This window comes from Adiantum capillus-veneris, chromosome 28, assembly GCF_014529385.1.
Source record: "Adiantum capillus-veneris isolate H3 chromosome 28, ASM1452938v2, whole genome shotgun sequence".
NCBI lineage: Eukaryota > Viridiplantae > Streptophyta > Polypodiopsida > Polypodiales > Pteridaceae > Adiantum > Adiantum capillus-veneris.
In genome coordinates this window covers 13,715,757-13,733,845 of record NC_140958.1, presented here as the reverse complement: position 1 = coordinate 13,733,845, position 18,089 = coordinate 13,715,757, and the positions used below count along the sequence as shown (strand labels likewise).

The window sequence follows — 18,089 nt, the reverse complement described above, 5'->3', positions numbered from 1 at the left end:
CTTCCTGACACTGAACGTAGACTTGCATGAGTTTAAGATTTAAGAGATGGAAAGGAGGCCCCGAAAGGACATGAAAAAGATATCTTTGAAGAGGAATGTACTACATGAAAATGAAAATTGAACCTAATCAAATCTTATTACTGTACTTTCCTTCTTTCTTTTGACTCAATGATAATGCAAGTTATGTCATGCAAAATGCACAGTTCGATGATAAAGTAACAACCTCCATTGTCAACTTTTCCATTCCGACTTGCTCGCCTGCCTAGCGAAGGTGCCGTAGGTATGGCCTTAGGGCGGGGAGTTGTTGGAGATGAGCTGGAGTTCAAAGAAGGAGGCCTTTATAATCGCACCATTCCTGTTCGTGGAAATTCTCCTGAAAAGTTACCACTGGAAGAAAATGCCATTTACATCTTCGACAGTGCAAAAATACTTCCACATCCCCACTAAACAAAAGAAACCTTACTGCGAGAGTGTGCAGAAACTCTCTCTCCCTCCCCTCTCTCTCTCTCTCTCTCTCTCTCTCTCTCTCTCTCTCTCTCTAACTCACCAATTAGCACCGAAGGCTCATGCTAAATCACATCATTGATGGAGACTCGAGAGCTAATTTACAAGAATAGATTAGTTGAAATAATGGAAAATACTCCAGTCTGGAGAGCGGATGTAAAATCTTGTACTTCCTGTTGTAGCCACTACCAACCACCCCGTCAGACCAATCACCCACCTTCCCCTGCATTCGTGTCACTGAAGCACAGAATGTATAATCCTTAACTTCTATCTATTGCAACTGCTATCAACATTGATTCAACAAGCCAAGAAGACCGAATCACAAGGAATCCACCTCATTTGTTCATTGAGGTAGGCTGACAACAATTTTTCTAGAGGGGATAACACAGGAATAAAAAGCAAAGAAAAAAGAAATGTACAAATAAGAGAAAGGGACGAATGAGGTTGCTACCCTTAAATACCAATGACCTAGTATTGACAAATGTACAAATAAGAGAAAGGGACGAATGAGGTTGCTACCCTCAAATACCAATGACCTAGTATTGACAACTGTGTTGCAGAGGGTAATATACTGATACACAGCAACACTGAAGCTAGCTTTGTGCAAACAGCTGATGAGTACCTTGTGTGTCATGCCTCAAAATGCAATAGAAAACTTGTCTTCAATCCAAACTTTTACCGAGTGAGAAACAAGTCATCCAACCATTTCCAGTAACAACAGGTAACATACCTCATAGAGAAAGACCTTATCGATGCAAAAGCCCCTCCAAGCCTATAGTTGTACTGCAGTTGTATCCCCAATACCATCTGAACCTTGCTTGACCTCGTCAGAGCAAGCCCCTTGCATTCAATGTACCATATGTTTTATCAAGCAGGAACCTGAAAAGTAAACAGATTAATCAAGCACCGAGCACATCTATTTGTTGAGCATAATGTTCAATCACTTACAATAGTTGTCCAAACACTCTTTCCATTACTCCGTAGCAATCTCTCTGAAAAGCATCACAAGGCTTGCCAATTGTAAAACATAAAACCACATATGGCCCATAAGTAAAGCTTCCTCCATACATGAAGAAAGGAAGAATCACAGAGAACTCGATGGGATAGCAAAAGCCTAAAACTCATTATAAGTCCTTGATCTCTACATGTAGGCTCTTGCAAACTAGCTATGAGCTACAGATTTATTTCACTGATTATGAATCTTCATTTTTTGAACTATGTAAAACCAAGAAGGCCACAAATTTGATAAAATGCGTTGGCTTTGAAGCCAGTATGATTATAACCATCATATATAATTCAGTTTCACATCATGAACAAAATTTATTAGAGCAATACCCATTCTAGGTGTCTCTGATTTTGTCTTCAACTTTACAAGAGAATGCTCCAATTTCTCAATATACCTAGTGGCACCCTGGTTGTGTGTGCCACTAAAAGGAAGGCATAGGTAGCCTAGCCTTCAGCTTACTGACTCTAGCTGCCTGTCATGCAAGAATAGCAGAATCAACATGGCTAGACATGCTGACAGCTCTACAGATCACTGGGATGAGTACATGAAAAAGAGGACAAATGCAACCACAACTTTATATGAGGGTGTATCCATCCATAAGGTCGAACATTACAAAGAGTGCGACCCCAAAAGTCATGCTTGAGACACCATACATTCCTCCAATATAAAACCTCTTCTTTGTGCTGAAAACTCTTATTGAATTTCAAAAGCTATTCTGAGTTCGACTCTGCACTGTCCATAGCCTTGAGACCTCGAGGTTTCTGCAAAGAAGAAACATATAACTAAAGCAAGAAGTAGGAAAATAGAGCAATTGCTTCTCAAGACTTGTAAAGACATACCTTCTTTGTGCTTTTCTTCTCTCTCACATCATAGCGACCACGGGAGATATCACTTAGCCAATTTCCTGGAGTGCAAAACTGCAAGGAGATATAATTACAGTTAAGACACACTCTCAACAGTGTTGATGAGATATTCTAACTGGCAAGATGCCTTACCAAGAGAGCCTTCTCCACCACTTTGAGCCGTTTCTTAGGCCGCTGTGGAAGTTTTGAGCCTTTAAAAAGAAGAAAATCCTCCTCCTTCTCTTTCCGGGAAAGGCTAACGTATATCCGAGGCCATTCAGCCTTAGGCTTGTTGCAATCTAGACCATTGCCCTCACACATAACACCAGTCCCATTAGTGGTGTGGTACATAACAGTGACATGCTCGACACAATTGCCAAGACCATTGTTTGTCGTAGCTAGATCCGATCCCTCGATTCTCTGTTGTTGCCTGCCATTGCCATAATCAGCACACCTCTTCTGGAGAGAGGATGCCCTCTCCTTAGCATCCAGAATTGGCCTTGTAGAGTCAAACCCACTGGTCTGATCAGATCCATTTACTGGCTTATTGATCAAACCGTTTCCGCGCACAAGATCCACACAAGATCAAACCGTTTCAGCACATCCTTGGTGCTCTTGATGTTAAGCTTTTGGTTGATTTCAAACTCAAATGGGAGTCCATAGCAGTCCCAGCCAAACCGGCGAGTCACATGGCAGCCATTTGCTGTTTGAAACCATGTAACAATATCCTTTATTGTCCCAGCTAGAATGTGTCCATAATGTGGGAGACCTATTGCAAAGGGCGGTCCATCATAAAAGATGTACTCGGGCTTGCCCTCAGACAGCTCCAACTATCTTTTGAATGCATCCAACTTCTTCCAAAGGGCTAGGACCTTCTCCTCCTGTAGCGGAAAGTTGAAGTCCTTGCCCTCACACACGTCCTCCATCGCGATGCTGCTACTCGCAGCACAAAGTTTATTGTGTGTGTGTGTGTGTATGCGTGCGCGCGCACGCACGTGTGTGTGTGAGAGAGAGAAAGAGAGAGAGGCTCAAAGAGAGAAACTGTGCTTGCGCGGGAGTAGGGGTCCAGCGATGGAGAAACACCTACAGTGCATCAGTCTACATAGGGCGGGGAGAGGAGAACTAATCAAAATGGCCCAATATTTTCTATCAATTTCGACCTTTGATATTCTATCGCTGGGTGCGACCTGAATCCCTCTCTTCCCCCCACTGCCCCTACTCACACTGTGTGCGACTCGGCTCTAAAACCCTTTCCCAAGGTTTCTCCATTTGTGGGAGGGGTGCAAGTTCTCCTTGTTTCTCGAACCATCTCGCCCAATCAAAATGGCCCAATCTTTTCTATCAATTTCAACCTTTGATATTCTACCGCTGGGTGCGACCTGAATCCCTCTCTTCCCCCCATTGCCCCCTACTCACACTGTGTGCGACTCGGCTCTAAAACCCTTTCCCAAGGTTCTCCATTTGTGGGAGGGGTGCAGGGCGAGATGGTTCGAGAAACAAGGAGAAGCGAGAGTCTGCAGAAATATAGCGTATCCCCTCCCTTTCTCATAGCTCAGAATTGTAGCAAGGCTTCTACAACCGAGGCAGAGAAAGCGGCTTTACTAAGCTTGGGTAATTGCTTCATCCCACTCCCCCCATTCGCACAGGGTGCGACTCATGTTGTCGATATGCAAGCGAAAGTGGTTGCATCTCCGGGGAATAGGGGAAACCCCATGCTTGCCACCCTTGCCTCCATTCCGTGGACGTCCCCAAGTTGTGCATATCCCCGCAATAGGTGCATTTCAAGAGATGACATCCCCGATAGGAAGCTCCTCAAACACATTCTGTGCTTTATGAAGTGCATCACGTTTGGCATACATGACGACCAAGGCACCCACAAAGAGACAAACAATCTCCCTAACCTTGTTGGACATATCCTCCAATCAATGCACTCCATGAGACAACATTGCATCTAGAGACACACCCTCAACTTGCATCCGCTGATTGGCAAAGATTGGGAAACTTATTATAGATTACAATGATGGTTGTAAAGCTGGTATCGTGGGTGCAGGAGAAGCTCTTGATCATGCCATTGGTGTTGCTACTGAGTTTGCATAGAAGAAGAAGAAGAGAAGAGTGACTTGGACGATGTGTAAGAAGAAAACAATAAATAAAATGAGGGTGCAGATGTGGAGACACGGGCTATGCAGACGGTGGTATTGATGATGATGATGTTGAAGAGGCTAATGAGGATTTGAATGTCCAAGATATTGATGCCTACTGACTACACAGAAGAAGATTAGTCAAGTTTATGGTAGCATTAACCCCAACAAATCTAGAAGCTTGTTGAACTAGTCTTAAAGATGTTAGCTAAGGGAAAGGACAGGGAGGTACCATATTTTCTCATTGATATAGCTATCTTAGTTTGCTAGTGGAGTGAATTAACTCTTTGAAATACCAAGAACAACACCCTCATGTGAAAGATTCTTTAATTGGCTTGTTAGGGTATGTGTCTAATGGCATAACCACTTAATATCCCCCCCCCCCCCCCCCCCCCCCCCCCCCCACACGGGGTAGGCCCCCCCCTCCCTTATGCATACGGTACGAGCATGAAATAATGGGGGGCTACCCCTATTGTATACGCTTATGTCTGACCTCTAAAAACCCCCCTCTTGTACACTCACGTGTTACCATACGGAAATCCATAGTGAATCCCTCGGGCCCTTCTCTTGGATATGTAAGAATCCCAAATGGCCGAGAAAGGAAACCAACTTAAAAGTCAAATACAAGCAAAAAGGAAAAACTAGCTCCATCTCTAGGAATTGCAGGTACTTCACCCAAGCAAAGATGCTACAAGCTATGTCCCACTGGGCATGCCACTGATGGATATTTTTCTAGGCCTAGGCCATGGAGCAGACCCAGATAAGAAAACCCAAGCTAGCAAAAATGATGCTCAAACTCGCAAGCCCAGGCCCACCAACAAGGAACTATGGCTGGAGATGTGTTACTAAAATCCGCTACCAAGGAATGTGCATGCAGTCGCAATATCAGATCTCATCAATGAATATCCACAAAACGATCACTTCCTCATTCAACAAAAAGAGAGAGAAAGGCGAGAAGCGCGAGATATTTTGTGAGATTATTGTGCAAATATGAATATTGAAAATATTGTTTTTACAACAAGCTTAACAAAACTTATCTTAATTTTTCTTCAAGAACTTTTGTCGTAACAGATTCATAGGCTCCAAGAACTTTTCAATGATAATGATAACCCAAGCAATTCATGGCTTACACCCTATAGGGCATCACATCGATTTGACTTGCATCCTATAGGGCAACGTAGCTGTTATGTCCAATAGCATCAAACACCCAATTTTTCCTTCACAATGGCCTCTTCTGTCCCATCTCTCTCTCTCTCTCTCTCTCTCTCTCTCTCTCTCTCTCTCTTAACTCCTCTTTCTCAAGACTCAAGAGCACCAAAATAACTCCCTCACAACTCTCCCTTAGATTCTAACAAGGATTTTAGAGAGAGAATGATAGAGAGAGGATAAGAGGAAAGGATATGTATACCACATTAAAGACCTATCTAATCTATTTTCATGACTCTCTCACTCTCTTTCACCCTCTCCATCGAGAGAGAGAGAGAGAGAGAGAGAGAGAAGAGAGAGAAAGAAGGGAGAGCGAGAGAGAGAGAGAGAGAGAGAAGCAGGTCGCCATGGCGAATTTCTGAGACTTCGCGATAGGTCAGTGATGGGAGGGCACCGGGAGTGATAGAGAGCGAGAGCGATAGAGAGAAGCAGGTCGCCATGGCGGGGCTGTGGTGAAGCTGTGCTTTTGCTTGCAAGCAATGGTGCTGCCTGAAGCCTTTCAGCTCAACCCGAAACTGACAGCGAGGGAATCATTGGCTTCTGAGTATCCTCCCAACCCCCTTGATCCCAAGGTTCTCAGTGATGCACTTAAAGAAACCCTCACCCACGATCCTGATGTTAAGGGACAGCACCATGTCAAAATTCCAGCAAACCTGGTCTGGAATCAATTTCAGCTCTGCAAAGACAAAGCAGTTGTTTTGTATTTCACGGGCAAGCTTCCCCCAGTTGGGGACATCGCAGGGGCGTTGGATTTTGGATTTAAGCGGGCAGCAGTGGACAAGATATTCTACAATGGATCTGGCCTTTTCGAAGTATTGTTCTTCAAGCATGACAACCAGCAGGCAATTCTATCCGCCTCTACCATTATACTATGTGGGCACGTAGTCCACGTGCTCCCATGGCAACCAGTCAAGCTTATTAAAGAGGAGCTTATGACGACTTTCCCTGTATGGGTGGACTTTGTGGAGCTACCCTCCTTTCTGTGGCCTTGCATTGGAGAGATGACTGCCTCTCTAGGCAAGGTGCTGTTCGCCCCTACCATCAATTGCCCCAACAGAAATCGAGTATGTATAATGTGGCAAACCGACAAACCTATGCCAGACACTCTGGACATTGAATTAGAGGGCGTAAGGAGAATTGTCATATATTTAAAATGGGGTAGCTTAGCTGGCAGTTGTTACCATTGTGGACAGGTTGGACACTTCTCTAAGAACTGCCCAATGCAGATTTAATTCCCTCCTACCCAGGCAGTAAACACTTGGTGCCACGGGAACAAATTTGGTAAAAGCCCTTCTTCAGTTGCTGTTAATAGAACCCCTATCACCCCTGCTCAGCCAAAACCAGTGGCATATGCTCAGCCTCTTGGGACAAGCAGGACTGCCCCCAAGCATGCAGGTAACCAGGCACCTAACCAAGCGTCTACCTCAAAAAACAACAAGCAACAGGATAAAGGTAAGAGGATAGTTGACTCGGAGGGCTTTCAGTTGTCCAAAAGGACCTTCAAATCCAGAAATGGACCTATAGGGTATACTTCACCCAATGTCTATGACGCTCTACAAGACATGCCTTCTCCTGAGTCCTTAGCTATTATTGACTCTGTAGTCAACAAGTACAAAACTGCCAGGACCGTTGATCCTCCTGCCATAAATCTGGAGGTAACCATGAATGACGCAGAGTTAGAAGAAGGGGATACACAAATCGTCATGTCTACCCCTGACCCGTCTACCCTAAATAACTGTACATGAAATTCACAACCTTCAATGTCAGAGGCCTAAATGACCCTACTCGGTATGCCACATTCTTCAATTGGCTCACAAACTCTGATATGGATATTTGTTGTGTGCAAGAGCACAAGCTTCACAAGCGTGCTCGTTTGGTCATGCGCTACAGAGGTTACATTTTTCATTATGCAGGCGGCAAAAATGGCTACTCTGGTACCTTAACTTGTATCAAAGCTAGCTTAAACCCACAATGGACTTTAGATCATCATACTGGTCGCTGCTCAATTTTTTTAGTGAAATCTGAATTGGGGACACTGCATTGTGTTAATGTTTATGGAGATAATGATAGTACAAATCGCCAGTTGTTATGGGATTGGTTAGTTGATCTCTCTCTACAGGGGGGGATTTTGGCTGGGGACTTCAACATGGTACTTAATGCGTCAGATACTTCATCCATCGGCACGGTTGTAAACTGTAGCGAGCGAGGACGATGGGATATCCTCAGACACTCATTATCTCCTGTGGATGCATGGGAGTGCTCTCAGCGAAACAGCCCAGGTTTTACTTTTCATTCAAATGCACACATAGCCTCATGGTCTAGACTTGATCGAATATATTATATTCATAGGGATTGGCTCCCTATAATTGATAATATGCAGGTGAATATGTCTACAGCCTTATCTGATCACTTTCCTCTCACACTATCTCTACATCAGCTGGAACCTACGCAAAATAAAGTTGGTCCAAAGAGTCCGCTGATTATTAATAACTCGTTGTTGAAACATCACCTATTTAGGAAAGAACTCTTGATGCTTATTGATGAGGTGCAGATCTCCTGTCCCAATCCCCTGTTAGCTTGGGTGACACTCTCTGCTGGCATGCAAAAATGTATCAGAAATGTGGAGAAAGTCATAGCTTCAGAATCCAGGGATAAGATTCGCAATGCAGTAACGATCATCAAGGAGGTAGCTATGCAGGCCAGCCTTGGTGCATTGTGTCATGGGGATGTGGCCAGATACAAGAATGCTAGAGATGTAATCCGAAATGAGGAAATAATGCAGGCCACTAAAGCTCATTTCTTATGCAGGCAACATGCTTTGAAAGATTGTAATGACATGTCTAAAATATTCTTTCAGAAACTTAAAAGTAAGCGCAGAAGGGAATGTATGGCAGTGGTGTATACTGACATCGGAAAAAAATTGGAGCAAAGTAAGGATATTATGGAGCATGTTGTAGTCTATTTCATGAAAATTCTTCACCAGGATGCAGATAATACTGAGGCCAGAATGAAGGCAACTAGTGACATTATTGACACGATGGACTCATGCATTGAGCAGACTAATGCAGAGATAGTGGAGCAACAATTTATTGAGGGAGAACTAAAATTTGCTCTATCCAAACTACCTAATGATAAAACCCCATGCATGTGTGGGCTCTCTAAGGAGTTCTTGATAGAATATTGGGATCAACTTAAGAGCATTATTGTGCCCATGCTCAATGCCTCGTGGATTGCTCAATGCTGGATCCATGCCTCAAACAGGGTATTATCAAACTGTTGCCCAAAACGTTATTCCCAAAGACTATGGGCGATTGGAGGCCTATTACCATGATGGGAATCATATACAAACTGTTGGTCAAGGCCATTTCCTTGAGGCTTACACCCTTCTTCCAAAAGCATATATACAAGGCTCAATCTGGGTTTATAATAGGACGATCTATCTACCACAACATTCTCACTGTGAATTTGGGCATTGAACATGCAATCAAAAGTGGGTAAGATGTAGTATTATTTCATATTGATTTTGCCAAGGCTTTTGACACAGTGCTCTGGGATTTTGTGAAGATGTGCTTTAAAAACTAGGATTTGGTCCTCAAATGTGTGCATGTATCGACTTGTTAGGACAAGATGCATGGTCCATAATTCTTATTAATGGTATCCTCTCAGACAAAGTACCTATCTCAAGGTCCGTCAGACAAGGGTGTCCCCTTAGCCCCCTACTGTTTGCTGTGATTACACACCCATTGTTCACATACCTGGATTCATTGGTACAACAAAATGAAGTCGCGGAGCGGAGTGTGGATCGACTCACACACACATACACAGATACACAGAGAGCTTACACAGTATGCAGAGAAGTCGTTGAAGGGTTATATCCCAAAACTTTATTATCCACAAAAGTATAAGTGAGTATATACAAAGAGTTAGTGATAAGTGAGTTAAGCGGGGGGGCGATCATATCCGTATAAGAGGCGACTTGGGCTTTAATCCCAACAATCTTTCACTTAAAGTCCAATGTGATACTTTAAGTAACTGTAAATCTATGAACATAAATGTACAAAGATTTACATGGATGCCATCTGTCCAATGCCCAATAACTCACGACAATGCACAAAGCCCTCTCCTGGAAGTCCCTTTGTGAGTAGATCAGCAGGATTGTCCTTGGTGTGGATGTTCAATAGTTGTATCTACTTGTCTTCAAGGACTTTCCTAATAAAGTGATATTTCACATCAATATGCTTAGTCTTCGAATGGAACATTGGATTCTTTGCCAATTGTATAGCACTTTATCAGAATATAACTCTGGCATATCTACTTTGATTCCCAAGTCTGCTACCAATCTACCAAGCCAAATAACTTCTTTGCATGCCTTATTTGCTGCAACATACTCAGCTTCTATAGTAGATTGCGTAACACAATCTTGTAATCCAGATCTCCATGATATGGCACCTCTAGCCAATGTAAAGACATAGCCTGATGTAGATCTCCTCTTATCCAAGTCTCCTGCATAATCTGAGTCAGTGTATCCTCTGACACTCAAATCTTGACTACCATAGCATATGCACATACTCTTTGTATGTTTTAAGTATCTCATGATACCTTTCACTGCCTCCCAATGTTTCTTGCCGGGATTTGACATATATCTGCTAACCACTCCCACTGCAAATGCAATATCCGGATGTGTCGCAATCATTGCATACATAAAACTACCCACTGCAGACGCATATGGAATCTTATCCATTTCAGTCTTTTCTTCCTCAGACACAGGGCAATCTTGTTTGCTAAGTTTCACATATGGTGGCAATGGAACACTCAATGCCTTTCCCTTCTCCATATTGAAACATTGCAAAGCCTTGTCAATATACTCTGTTTGAGATAACCAAATCAACTTCTTTGATCTGTCTCTCTCAATGCGCATACCAAGTATATGACTTGCCTCACCCATGTCTTTCATGTCAAACGATTTTTCCATCTATGACTTCAAAGCTGAAATTTCTTCCAAGTGTTTGCTATCAATCAACATGTCATCCACATACAAAATAAGGATTAGTCAACTGCCATCTTAGTATATAGACAGTGATCGAACTTACTACGTTTGTAGCCTTGAGAAAGCATAAACTGGTGGAACTTATGGTACTATGCCCTCGGTGATTGTTTTAAGCCATAAAGACTCTTTAACAACTGGCATACCAAATCTTCCTTGCCTTTCTCAACAAACCCTTCTGGTTGCTGCATGTAAATTTCCACATCTAAATCACCATGCAAGAACGCTATCTTGACATCCATTTGGTGCAACACCAAATCCAATATAGCAACCAATGCAAGAAAGCATCTCAATGTAGTCATCTTGACCACTGGAGAGAAGACTTCATCAAAGTCAATGCCTTGTTCTTGCTTAAAGCCCTTGGCAACAAGCCTTGCTTTGTACTTTGGCTGACTATCATGAGCGGTGATCTTATACCTGTAAACTCATTTACAAGGTAGAGCCTTTTTTCCCTGGGGTAATTTAACTAGCTTCCATGTCTGGTTTCTATGCAGAGTTTTTATCTCTGACTGCATGGCCAACTGCCATTTTTTCGAGTCAACCACTTGTAATGCTTCCTTGTAACAAGATGGTTCTCCGCAATCCGTGAGCATGACATAATTTAGAGATGGCACATAACGATCAGGTGGTTTGGAAACACGCTCAGAACGTCTCACCACAAATGATTCTACCTCTCTAGCCACTATAGGTTGTTCCTGAGTCTGACCATGATGTCTTGATGTGCTAGCACTAGGTCCATCTTTCCTAAAGACAACTCTTCTGATCTCCTCTGTCTTCTCTGGCTTAGTGTGAAACTTGGCTTCATTGAAATGCACATCATTGCTACGAATAACTTTTCTGGACTCAGGATCCCAAAGCCGGTAACCCATCTCGCCCGATGTTCCATAGCCAAGAAATATACACTTCTTGCTCTTTGGTTCTAACTTATTCCTGAACTCCTTAGGAATATGGCTATAAGCTTCGCAACCAAATACTCTGAGATGCTTATACGAAGGTGCCTTGCCTGTCCATAGCATCTCGGCCACTTCACTCTTATCCAAAACCCTACTAGGAGACCTGTTGATCAAATGGACTACTGTAGCCACTGCTTCCGCCCAGAATCCATCAGGCAACTCAGCATTTGACAACATGCTTCTGACCTTCTCTTGTATGGTCCTATTCATACATTCTGCAACCCCATTCTGTGAAGGATTATATGGTGCAGTAAGTTCCCGCTTAATCCCTTTTGCTTGACAAAAGTCTTGAAAAGCTTTGGAAATGTACTCTCCACCATTGTCAGTTCTCAAGCACTTCAGCTTCTGACCACTCTGATTCTCCACAAGCTGCAAGAATGTCTTAAAGACCTTGAGCACCTCATCCTTGTGCTTCAAGAAGTAAACCCATACTTTGCGAGAATAGTCATCTATGAATGTACAAAAGTACGCTGCTCCCCCTAGTGACAAACTAGGCATTGGTCCGCATAGATCACTGTGCACAAGAGCTAACCGTTCGTTCCTACGATTCCTCTTTTCTCTATGTGGTTTCTGTGTTTGCTTACCATAAACACAATGCTCACAACCTCGAAATCTTGAAATGAAAATCCAGGCAAATAACCATAATGAGAAAGTATTTCCATTCCTCTTTTTGACATATGTCCCAGCCTACGATGCCACAGTGACACACTTGGCTGCTCAATCACATTAATTACATGGTTTTTAACATTTGAAACATGTAAAGTGTACAAAGTTCTTAACTTGCTGCTATGTGCTATAGTCATCGAACCTTTGGAGATCTTCCAAGTGTTGTTCCCAAAAACTGTCACATAACCCGCATCATCCAACTTCCCTGTACCTCTTTCGGATTGCTAGAACATGTCTGACATTCTTGAGCAATAAAGAAGAGCCATTCTGAAACTTCAACTGCACATCTTCCACTCCAAGTATGTCACAAACCTGCTCATTGCCAAGTCTGACATAATCTTTAGTAGCCACATATGATGTAAACCACTCTTTGTGTGGAGAAACATGTAAAGATGCCCCTGAGTTGATAATCCAATCACTCATAGCATGTCCATCCTCTGCAGTCAAGAAAACAGAATCAAGATTTCTTGTGAGGAATATGTCACCAGCTGCTATACCAGAATCACTGTCTGAACCAGATCCTGTGACATTCACCTCTTCAATCTTCACCGAACTCTTCTTTTCATCTTGCTCAAAACTCTTTGTTTTGCCTTTTTCTTGTTTCCACTTCGTACAGTCTCTCTTCATATGACCCTTCTTGCCACAATGGTAGCATTCTATGTCATCCTTTGACTTCGAGTCACGAGATTTACTTCGGTTTTGTGCCTTCTTAACCTTCTTCTCTTTAGACTATTGTCTTCCTCGAACGACCAAAGCACTATTGCCTTTGCCTTTGTCAATGTTCTTCCTATTCACTTCCTCTGTGAGCAAGCTGTCTTCTACATTGGCACTTGTAAGACCTTCTGGTGCGACATAATTACTTAACGCTGTGTGAAAAGTATCCCACATGTCTGGCAAAGTGATTAAGAGAAACATAGCCTTCACTGAATCTAGAAAGACTATCTCCTGTGCTGTTAAACTGACTGAAAATTGTGTGAAATTCATTGAGATGATTTGACATGGCTGTCCCTTCCTTCATCTTCAAATCCACCAATTTCTTGAGCTAGTAAATCTGAGAAGCAGCACTTTGTTTCTCGTACATACCACATAGCTTTTGCCATATGCCATACGCTGTAGTCTCTTCTGCTACGTTGAAGTAAACATTTTCTGCCAGTGTCAGCATGATTGTGGAACAAGCTAACTCGTCAAGCTCTTCCCACTCATCTTCAACCATACCTTCTGGTCTCTCCCCTTTGAGCTTCAGTGGCTTCACTTGTTTTTTCTAGACCAAAACCTGCCAAACCTGCTTCTTCCAGAATGGAAAGTTCGTGCCATCCAGCTTCTTTATGTTGTAAAGAGTCTCACTTTGAGAAGATGCCATATCTGCCCAACTGTTTACTTCTGGGAAAAATCCGATAGAGTTTCCCTTGTAAACTGGCCTCTGTACACAGTAAACAAGCTGTAAACAACAAGCTGAACACCTCTCCTCATGAACTGTCAGTATTTTTTTTTTTTTGACAGAGTCTCCCCTGTAAACTGAGCTCTGGAAACCAAAAGATAGCTAAAAAAAACCATAAATAGCTGACCAGTGAAAAATCTGGAAATCTCTCTAATATGGTATCCTGTAAGCATACATTGTCTCCTGTCTGGGCGATCACAGAACCTGTATCTGTCTCAAGACTGAACCCTGAACAATGCCTCAACGGCCTGACGCATAAGATGCAATCCAGTGTCTACACAAAGTCATACATCCTATGGGATAAAAGTTGCCGAAGAGGATGCGTGTAGAGGGGAACTCCAGCAACCTAATCCACCTCCCACTGGGTAACCCAGCCCCCAGTGCTTGGCTTCAAAAAACCTCACACACGAACCTCACAGATGGCTCAACAAACTGCCCAGAACTAGCATACATCCTACAATAGACCAATCACTGTCCTATGACCACTACAGCGGTCTGTCTGCTAGCATGACTCACAACTAGCAGACCCACAATCACAGTACATCAATATGCAATACATGCCACTGGTGTCAAGCCGTCGTATGGCCACACCTCCCCTGGAACCTGGCAAGCACAAGAAGTAGCAATGCAAATTGCAATATATATATCTGATGATATATATGTGTACCTGGTCTATAGATAATGCTTTGAAGACGAATGAGTGATGTATGTCGATGTCGATATTGATGCCGACCACCTCCTGCTTGCCAATCTACATAAGACGGGTTTCTTTGCGGCTGAAACATATCTTCTGATGTAGTGCTCAGAACGAAATTCTGAGGGCATAAACGGCTTCGAAAGGGGGGTAAAACCCTAGGTCACCTGATGGAAATACTCCCGGAACGTCGAGTGTGAATTTCCAAGATTCGGATCCAGAATCTGCCTGAAAAGTGCGTGCACGCGATTACGCAAATACGCACTGAACTTGGCTCTGATACCAATTGAAGTCGCGGAGTGGAGCATGGATCGACTCACACACATACACACAGATACACAGAGAGCTTACACAGTACGCAGAGAAGTCGTTGAAGGGTTATATCCCAAAACCTTATTATCCACAAAAGTATAAGTGAGTATATACAAAGAGTTAGTGATAAGAGAGTTAGGCAGGCGGGCGGCCATATCCGTATAAGAGGCCACTTGGGCTTTAATCCCAACACAAAATAAGATATAGGGCCTGCATTTGGGCAATGAGCAACTGGTTGGTCAGGGGTTTGCTGACGACACTATCTTGTTCTTGAAAGCCAATAATGTTAACATTGCTAGATGTATGGCTTTTCTGTCTACCTTCTCCCTTGCAGCAAGGTTGCACATAAATCTCGCAAAATCAACATTGATAGACGTTACTGCCAAAAATTTTCATGCGCTTCTCTGGAATGGTAAGAGGCTACCAAAAGGACACATATTTCGACATCTAGGCTACCCAGTTGGAGTGGAAGTGTCCATGAAATCTCTTCGAGAATGGGTTCTTGAGAGAGTATTGACGAAGGTAGCCTCTTGGCACTACGAAGAGTGGCCATTACATGTAAGACTGCGGATTATCCAAGCTATCCTCTTGCCATGTATATTGTACTATATACCTCTCCTGGATTGGACAGAGAAATCCCTACAGCCTTTCAAATCTGCCCTGGCTCGATTCTTGTGGGGAAATAAAAAAGCGTCTACTGCTCCTATTGCCTAGGACCGCCTCACCATGCCTATGAAGCATGGAGGATTGGGCATATTGTATCTTACAACACAGGCGCATGCTAGGAGGGGGCCTCTCATGCAACATATGGTACAAAGAGATACCTAGTGGTCCCTATGCTTATGGTACCTCATCGACTGCTCCGTGGATTTTCATGGCACTTGGAATATTACATCATGGGATAAGATGTTCACTACAACACCCATTAAAACTGGGTTCATTATGTCGCAAATGCTGACTACATCTTGGAAGATTATTGCTTCTAAACTTCAGTGGAATGGCCGCCAGCGATACACAGGGAATTCGTTAGGAGCTGAGAGTGTCTTTTGGAGCCATGTATTCTAGACACCACCAGCAATGCTCATTTGAAAAAAAGCCCTTTCTATGTTCAAAAAACACATAGTACAAATTAGCCAGATTATGGATGCTAGTCACATTCCAAAAGAGTTTCTTGTAGCAAGAAGGGAATTTAGACTCGGCAATGGTTTTAGGATAGCTTGGAACCATTTATGCGCGTTGGTTCACCCCTTACCTCATATCGCTTTGGGCAATGCAGAGGATAGACACAAAGACTGGCAGCTACCCTCTTCACATGCAAGTTGGTGGTCATGAAAAACAGATAAGTTTTATGCTGCTCTCCATATTGAGGTTGATGTAGCCATTAGGTGCAATCAACAATGGTCTATGTCACAAACTAATGACTGGTGGATTAAAGTACTTGCAAGCTTGTGGATGCTTCAATCGCCATTTAATCTTAAGGTATTTAGGTGGAGGGTAGTGATGGGAGCTATCCCCTCAGCCATGCTTATTCTCAACAGGGGAACTAGAACAGGAGCCTGCAGTGTATGTCATAGAAACAAAACAGTGAGACACATCTTTTGGGATTGCAGTCAAGTCATGGAATGGTGGCAATGGTTCAAGTTTTGGTGGAATCAAGCTTGGGGAATTAAGTTCACAAAGTTCCATGCATGTTTGGATTCTTCAAAACACAAGACTCATCAATGCTTTTTTGCCTGCATTCTTTTCGGCTTTGGTATGTATGGTACATCTGGAACATGAGGAGTATAAGTTTCTATGATCACGTACATGTATCAAGCACTAGGATTCCATCACAAGAAATAAAAAACAAGGTGCTCGAAGATGTCATGACCCTCGGAGATAAGGAACTCCAGCAGCGATGTATGCTCATATTGAGCAAACTGTAAACTGTAAACTAACATTGTAATATAAGAACCTTTCTTTGAGAGAGAGAGAGAGAGAGAGAGAGAGAGAGAGAGAGAGAGAGAGAGAGAGAGAGAGAGAGAGAGAGAGAGGGAGAGACCTTTGACAAAAGGAATAAACATTGTGTGACATACTCATGCTTTCCAATTCTTTCAAAATTATCCATTCCTTACCCATTGGAATATCTGATCAAAACATCAATACTATGAATATTTATTATTCATAGAAGGCATTGCATTTCATATCACTTTAGCACATACACTGTCGAGAAATTTGCGGTCTTGCCAGGAGAGCACCGGGATTTTGTCTGTGAGAGTTTGTGAGAGAACTCCAAAAACTATATGAAGGAGTTATACCATAGATTCCATGAAGTCTAGGGTTTGGAAGGAAGAGAAATCAAAGAAGCCCCATTCTTTCTCTCTTGCACTCACACACACACAAAGAAAGAACACAAAAGAGAATATCAAAATAGCACAAAGATGAAAACATCAAGTCTATGTTCGTATCGTATCATGGGTAAAATGAAAGGGTTAATAGATGAGCTAATGGCGCTCAATCTTTGCCAACCAAACAGGCTATGAATTGTTCTTTGGAATTGTAATTTTGTGCTTACCATAATATATATGTTTTGTCTAGTGATTGGGATTAATTGTGTGTAAAAATCCTCTTGGTTCATAGCTATGGTGACCCCCTTTTGAGCCATCCTCTCTCTTCCTCTCCCTCATCTAATTCTCTTTAAAGCAAGGCGACCCTCTCTCATTCCTTAGCACTACAGCACGGAATGATTTTTCTCTGTCAAACTGCCTCAGGGGGTCGACCTCTTAGAAATGTAAGTTACATGTGAGTTTAGATGAATGGGTTTTTTAATTGTCATAAATTTTAACAAAATTATATTAGCAGAGGGGGCCTTTTAATTGATTTTAGAGAAAAATTGGTAAGTTTGTTTAAGAAAGAGGGGTCATTTTATTACTTTAAACAAGTAATTAAAAGGGTTTTTTTAATATCCTTTGAGTGCACATTATATGATCATGAATACTTTCTTAAAGGTGCATCCCCTGAGAAAACTGCACACAATATGGTAGCGCTATCATTTGCATGGGGATCACATGTTGCCATTAGCCTCCTCCATAATCGCACTCTCCTTCTTCTCCTTCATGGCGACCTCCCTAAGCTTGGCTCCCCCTCGTTCGTCTCAGCACGGCCTTGCGTGCTCTCTCTAGTGACCCCTTTTATCTTGCATGTTGCTGCACTCGACAACGCACCCCCTTTCATGCACGAATCCGTCTCACTCTCTCTACATGATGACCCCCATTATCCTAGCAAATCTCGCCCTCTCTGATCT

The 18,089-nt window shown here is 42.8% G+C and overlaps 2 protein-coding genes and 1 pseudogene across 2 annotated transcripts; 1 reads left to right on the top strand and 2 right to left on the bottom strand.

The window, feature by feature from the left end:
* Positions 1 to 1,331: 1,331 nt before the first annotated feature.
* On the bottom strand, positions 1,332 to 2,165 carry LOC147420077 (uncharacterized). The gene is made up of 5 exons (XM_086504427.1): positions 2,091 to 2,165; positions 1,970 to 1,984; positions 1,840 to 1,854; positions 1,453 to 1,496; positions 1,332 to 1,383 (listed from the first exon to the last, which is right to left on the bottom strand). The coding sequence occupies exons 1-5, from the start codon at positions 2,163 to 2,165 to the stop codon at positions 1,332 to 1,334; spliced, it is 201 nt and encodes a 66-aa protein (XP_086360553.1).
* Positions 2,166 to 2,220: 55 nt separating this feature from the next.
* On the bottom strand, positions 2,221 to 2,931 carry LOC147420076 (uncharacterized; the record flags this gene model as incomplete). Its single annotated transcript, XM_086504486.1, has 3 exons — positions 2,221 to 2,271; positions 2,350 to 2,427; positions 2,506 to 2,931. Coding segments are annotated over 3 exons (555 nt in total), but the record flags the coding sequence as incomplete, so codon positions are not given.
* A 12,337-nt stretch (positions 2,932 to 15,268) lies between these two features.
* Positions 15,269 to 16,731, top strand: LOC147420075 (uncharacterized; annotated as a pseudogene).
* Positions 16,732 to 18,089: the final 1,358 nt, after the last annotated feature.

Bases quoted from the DNA above. Each gene is read 5' to 3' on its own strand.
- LOC147420077 (XM_086504427.1), bottom strand. From the start codon at position 2,165: ATGTATGGTGTCTCAAGCATGACTTTTGGGGTCGCACTCTTTGTAATG. The intron at 1,384-1,452 runs GTAAGTGATTGA...TTTACTTTTCAG, and splicing joins AGAGTGTTTGGACAACTATT to GTTCCTGCTTGATAAAACAT.